The 6258-nt window shown below is 60.4% G+C and overlaps 1 protein-coding gene across 1 annotated transcript; it reads right to left on the reverse strand.

The window, feature by feature from the left end:
• Positions 1 to 1705: 1705 nt before the first annotated feature.
• LOC144318185 (uroplakin-3b-like protein 1) lies at positions 1706 to 5415 on the reverse strand. Its single transcript, XM_077904961.1, has 6 exons — positions 5206 to 5415; positions 4055 to 4207; positions 3643 to 3862; positions 3061 to 3137; positions 2688 to 2808; positions 1706 to 1995 (listed from the first exon to the last, which is right to left on the reverse strand). The coding sequence occupies exons 1-6, from the start codon at positions 5285 to 5287 to the stop codon at positions 1887 to 1889; spliced, it is 762 nt and encodes a 253-aa protein (XP_077761087.1). The 5' UTR covers positions 5288 to 5415; the 3' UTR covers positions 1706 to 1886.
• Positions 5416 to 6258: the final 843 nt, after the last annotated feature.

Here is a 6258-nt window from a genome sequence, read left to right on the forward strand (position 1 = left end):
TGGAGAGCTGGGAGTAAAACAGATCACAGTAATCCTGAGTCCATTCCTGGCCCTTCTCTGTGCTGCTCTGGTCCCAGGAGGCTGGCACCCAGACCATGTCCCCCCAGAGCCCCCTGCCCCCTTGCTTCTGGTAAGATGCGGTCTGCTGGAGACACCGGTGTGAGAGCAGAAATCAGGAGAAAGGCAGGGGTATTTATTTCCCCAACTCCCTCTAGGGGTTTTGTCCTTCTATCCATAGCCTCCCCGCTGGCGCCCCCCACTTCTGCTGTGCCGACCCTTACCCACGGCTCCTGCTCCCTGGCTCTGGAAACACCACCCCCTCTTGCCAGCCCTGCAGAGATAGGAGGGCTTATGGCCATCAGTGCCCTGGGTCAGGGCCCCCTCCTGTTGGCCCCCTTAGCACGCTGACCACACCTTTGTAAACGTTCTCAATTGCCCCGCCAGACAGCGTGCCATCTGTTTCCTGCCAGGCCCAACCCTATAGGGCGTCGGTTTGTGCCCAGTTCAATCCTCACTTTTTACATAAAGGGAGAGTGAGGACCAGAGAGGGTAAGTGATGTGTCCAGAGTCACCCAGCCCCAGGGTTGGGGCTCATGGCTGCTCCAAAAAGGCTATGGAGAGGCCAAGGCTGATGTAGGCAGAGGGTAGAGGCCTGTTTGCCCCCCGCCCCTCCCTGCCCCTCCGTGCCCCTCCCAGCCTGGCTCCCCCATGGTCTCCGAGGATTTCCTCCAGAGCAGGAGCCGGATGCTCTGCGTGGGCTCATAAACCAATTAGGGCCATTTGCACCTCCCAGAGAGAGGCACCTGGGAACCCAGCCAGCACCCTCCTTCCCCACCCCCTGCCCCAGGGGCACGTGGCACAGGCTGCCTCTCCCTTAGGCAGGGATGCCTCCCTGCCATCCCTTACCCTATCCTCTCACCACCCCAAACCTGCCCATCCACCAGCCCCTGGTGGCTCCTAGGCCTTTGCGTATGCTATTCCCCCCAACCTGTGCACCTTTCCTGTGTCACCTGGCACAATGCTGCTCCTTCTCCAAGGCTGCATCTGCCCATAAAGCCTCTTCTGAAGCCTCCTCTGGATCTCTGGCACCTGCATTCCCTCTATTCCCTGAGTGCTGGTGTCCCTCTCTTCCCCCACAGCACTGGGTGGCTTGAGGGCAGGATCCCGCATGGGTCATCTCTCGCCCCGCAGAGCCTGGCCCAGAGTGGGGCTGATGATAACAAATGCCAGATGCCTTGGACTAGGTTTGGGGCTAGAGTCAGCTCTGGGCTGAGCCCAGGCTTCTTTAGGAGCCATAGCATCACATGCACGTCCATCCCCCAACACCCAGAGCCAGCTTAGAGCTGGGTGTGAAGCTCAGAGGCTCTAAGCCCTCCAGCCAGAGGGGGGCTACAGAGTGGGCCACCTGGGGAGGGGACCACAGGGAGGATGCTGTGGGGATGGAGTAGCCAGGACAGGATGAACACATTTGCCTCACTGGTTTAGCGGAAACTTGGCCCAGTGAGGCCAGTGTAATCATCCCCATCTTCTAGAGAGTGACACTGAGGCCAGATGAGAGGCTTACCTGGATGCAGATGGCTCAGCCAGCCTGGGACCCTGGGCTCACATCCTCCTGAGTACCTGCCTCCTTCCCCCTGCAGGGAAGCTGTGGACAGGGGTTCAGAAAGACTGACTGCTCAGGAGTACAACACAGATGTGCAGCGGGTGGTGGTGCTGGGGACATTTATTTCTGACAAGGACAGGCCCAGTTTTGAGCTAAGTTACCCTCTCCCTACCCTCACTTGGAAACACTCTCTTCCCAGGGCTCCAGCAGCTGCAGGGCATGCCCCCAGTCCAGGATTTGTAGCCTGGACCAGGGACGAGGCTGAGGGGTAGGTGAGGACCCCTCAGGAGCCCCCCACGGCTGGAGGGCTGATCATGTGGTGGGTGTCATATCTTCTCACGCACACTGACTGCTCGGGGCCCGAAATGGGAGTGCTCCCGCGGATGTCATAGCTGCAGGGGAAGAGAGAGAAGAGGAACTTAGGGCCTGATCTAAGCCCCACAGTTACTGCCCACAGCTTGGAGCTCTAGGCATAGGAGCATTGGGGAAACTGAGGCTCAACTGGCCAGGCCGGCTTAGCCAAAGAGATCCAGGCTCTTCCTCTAAACTTCACAGATCCAGGGGCACCTGGGTGGCTCAGCAGTTAAGCGTCTGCCTTCAGCTCAGGGCATGATCCTGGAGTCCTGGGATCGAGTTCCATGTCAGGCTCCCTGCATGGAGCCTGTTCTCCCTCTGCCTGCGTCTCTGCCTTTCTCTGTGTGTCTCTCATGAATAAATGAATAAAATCTTTAAAAAACATAAACTTCACAGATCCAGCAGTGCAGCACCCCCACTCTCCTCTATCCCTGCTCAGCTGATCCGCCTGTCTTTTGCATCTGCGTGTGCCCCACCGGGAGTATCTAGGGCCAGGCCCCACTCGCAAGTCCCGCGGATGCCGCCAGGGGTCACATGGGGCCCGCTCCGAGAGCGCAGACTCGCCCTGCCCCCAACAGCTCCTGCCAGCAATTGGCAGGCCCAGAGGGATAGCGGAGGAGGGTTTCCTGTGCACACACACTCGCACGACCTGCTGTCTTCTGGGGGCATAAGAGGTGGTCCCGGTCAGAGACCCCACCCCTCCCAGGGGGCCCAGACCCTGTCCACTTACCAGGTGTAGATAAGCAGAGCAAGGAGGGCAGTGAGGAGGACAGCCAGCAGGACCGACAAAATGGCAATGATGACCACGGTGCCCGTGCTTTGGGGGCCTGGAGCAGCCTGCAGCCTCTCAGCTGAGGGGCATGAGGGGGTTTCCCCAGGCAGGCAGAGCAGTGGAAGGAGGAGAGATCCGACCTGAGAAGAGGGACCTGGGACGGCCTCCAGACTGACCATCCCTCTCCCCAGCTCGGGGAGGGGCACCGGCAGGCAGTGGGGTGGTAATGGTGCCTGTGATGGGGGGCTGGCTCCATCTCCCCAGCCCAGCCCATCCTCAGGAGCCCCCGGGCCCCAGACCCCCCCGCCCCAGTGTTTTACCAGCCCCTTACCTCGCTGTAGGTGGGTCTCGTTGGACCACTCTGTCTCAGCTACAGGTCCCTTGTCACTCATCACCAGGAACTTCACTCTGAGAAGAAGACCCAGGATAGGGAGTGAGGCCTCTGGCCCTGACTTTCAGGGCCTGGGAGATCGAGGGGTGGGGGACAGAAGTGCAGACTGTCCTAAAAGCCAGCCTTAGAACCCACCAGAAGGGGCCTCAATTCCAGCTGTGACATTTCCCAGCTGTGTTGCCTTGGGTGCATCCCTCACCATCACTGGTCCTTAATGTCCTCATTTAGGAAATGTGTGTGGAATGGTCTAGATTCCCAGCACCCAATATCAGTGAATCAAGACCCAAGTAAGGGGAGATGGGCTGGGGCACATCCTGCCTAGATGGGGAAACCTCCTGTGGGGTCCAGATGGCCCATGGGGGCAGAGGTGCAGGTGGTGGACCCTCTGCTCAAGAAAGAAGGGAGAAGTCACCAAGACCTCCCCAGCCCTGGCCCCTGCCCCACCCCCGCCCGCCCATAGAAAGCCAGGCATTGAGCAGGGAGCTGCCCCAGGCTGGGGTTTGGGCCCTGGCAGGAGCTCACCGGTAGGGGCCTGGGCCCGGCAGGGGGTGGTTGCAGCCCCTCTTGGTGGGGGAGCAGCTGGTATCATTGCCAACGCGGAGGACCCGGAGCTGGTTGCCTGGCTGGTTGCCCGGGTAGAGCAAGCGGTTGGCCATCAGTGTGAGGTAGTAGCCCCTCCGGGTGAAGTCTTCAGGGACAGGGATGTCCTCCACCCTCTGTGGGGCACTGAAGTTCTGGGTGGCTGAGGGTGACTGCAGGTCAGACGGTGAGGGCTGCAGGGGCGGGGCTCCCCCCCCACCTCCTGCCAGGCCAGACAGCCTTCCTGTCCCCCAGCCCCTCAAAACCTGCCAACCCTCCCCCACGCTTGCTGTTCCTCCCAGGCCTCCTGCCCCGTTCACAGAGGGAAACCGAGGCCCGCCCCCGCAGCACCCACCGTTGCTGTGGGCCACCACCAGCCAGATGGCATCAGAGTCAGAGATGCTGCGGTGACTGAACTGGCCCCTGGGCTGCTCCAGTGTGAAGGTGGACTGGGTGAGTGTCCCTGCCAGGCTGCGGTTTGAGAGCTGGGGCACGTAGCTGATGTGCTCTGGGGCAGATGGGGGGCAGATGGAAGAGGCTCAGCAGGACAGCCAAGCCCCCACAGCCTGGCCTGAGGGAGAAGTCATGGTTCTGGAAGCCCCAGCCTGAGCGGGGGAGGCACAGACTTGATTCGGGAGCCCCGATCTGAGGGAGGAGTGGAGGCGTTCTCTAGAAGCTGCGGTGAGGCACAAATCAGGAGGCCTCCTAGCAACTCTGTGCCCGTGGGTCACAGGCGGGGGCCTGAGTCCAGCCCCTGCCCCTTGCCTTGCTAGTCTACTAGCAGGGGTCAAGAGGGAGATCCTGCCCCACCTGAGTCACTAGGGTCTCTGCCCTGCACGGGGCCTGGGGAAGCCATGGAGGCACAGGAGGCCCCTCCCCAGCAGCAGAAAGGGGAGGTGGCTTTCCCCCCCAGTCTCCAGAATCCTTTCCCTCTCTCCGTTGGGTTCAGTATGATTCATTTCCATTTCATTCAGCTCCAAAGGTTCAGGGCTACACCTCTCCTTCCGCAGAGCCCCCACTTCTGTCTCTGAGGCCTGGTGCACACTGCATACAGCAGGTACTTAATGTCCACTTAATGAGGGAGAAGGAGTAGAGTAGCCCAGATGAGAGGGGCTGCACCTCTTAAGTACCTCCAGTTTAAGAGCCCACAGTAACCAATGCCTGCAGCCATGCCTGGAGGGCTTCCAGAGCTTTCTTCATGGAGGGATGGTCCTTGTCAACATCTTTAAACCTCTCCTTCGGGACAGGAAGGAGGGGACAGTGGGGAGGCATTGGTGAGAATAGGATGGGGGCTCAGGACCCATGAGGATGAGGACCCTAAAGAGAGTGAGGAAGCGTTGCTCACTCTCCTGTCTTGGGCTGTGGGGACAGGTGTCTATCTCTTGTGACCTCTTTGGTGGGCCACCTCCCCTGACCCACCCAGACTTGGGGCTTGGGAGGCAGCTGGAGGAGGTAGATCTGTCCTCCTGAAGCTGGAGACAGAGTGCCCTGCTCCCCTTCACTCACCCAGGGCTGTCCCCCGCGGGAGGCAGGTCAGCAGCAGCAACAGTGGCACTGGCAGCCCATACTGACCCCCACTGAGCCCCATGGCCAGGCCGAGGGTCTGTCTGTCTGTCTGCAGCGTCCCAGGGGCTCCGCTATCTATCTGGATGGAGGAGGCTGCTTCTGGTACCTCCTGCAGCTCCTCCCAGGTCCCCCCTCTTTGCAAACAACTGGTTGGACAGGTTTGAGGGCAGAATCTGCAGGCCCCATGGATGTGGCATCCCAGGGAGGGGTCTGACGAGAACAATCAGTAGCTGCCCGTCAGGACAAGCCTGGACCCTCCCACCCCTGACTCCAAGAGGGCTTGGCCAGGGAGGGGTGGAGGAAGGAGGCTGGAGCTTGGGGTCCAGGTGGCCCCCGTGGCTCCAGCCAACAGGGCAACCTGGCACCATGGCTCTCCAGCCCCCTGTACTGGAGGAAGTTGCTCTCAAGGGGCTTGTCCAGGATCACTGGCCAGCCAGGGCAGAGCCTGGATGGGACGGTCACAGCCAAAGGCAAGCCTAGGGGTACTCTCTGCAGCCCGGGCTCTGGAAGGGGGGCTCCCCAACATCGCCCTTTCTCCTTTCATTATCCAGGTGAACTGACCCCTCTTCTCCTTCCAGCTCTGGCCACTGCCAGGACAGGGCAATTCTTCCTCAGCAGAAGGGTCCTAGATGGGGTCTGGGGTAGGGGGTGGGGGTGCCGAGCCTGTACTAACCAACTCTCACCTGGATTGGAGCAACAGTCCCCTGTGGGGCAAGCCCTGCCCCCAAGCACAAGCTCCCCTCAGCCCAGCCTCTGCACCTGGGCAGAGCCTCCCTCCTAAAACCCAAATTCTTTTGGGGAGTACTTTATTTTTTTTTTTAAGATTTTATTTATTCATGAGAGACACAGAGAGACAGAGACACAGGCAGAGGGAGAAGCAGGCTCTATGCAGGGAGCCCGATGTGGGACTCGATCCTGGGACTCTAGGGTCACGCCCTAGGCTGAAGGGGGTGCTGAGCCGCTGAGCCACCGGGCTGCCTGGGGGAATACTTT

The sequence above is a fragment of the Canis aureus genome, chromosome 8 (genome assembly GCF_053574225.1).
Source record: "Canis aureus isolate CA01 chromosome 8, VMU_Caureus_v.1.0, whole genome shotgun sequence".
In the NCBI taxonomy this organism is placed as follows: Eukaryota; Metazoa; Chordata; class Mammalia; order Carnivora; family Canidae; genus Canis; species Canis aureus.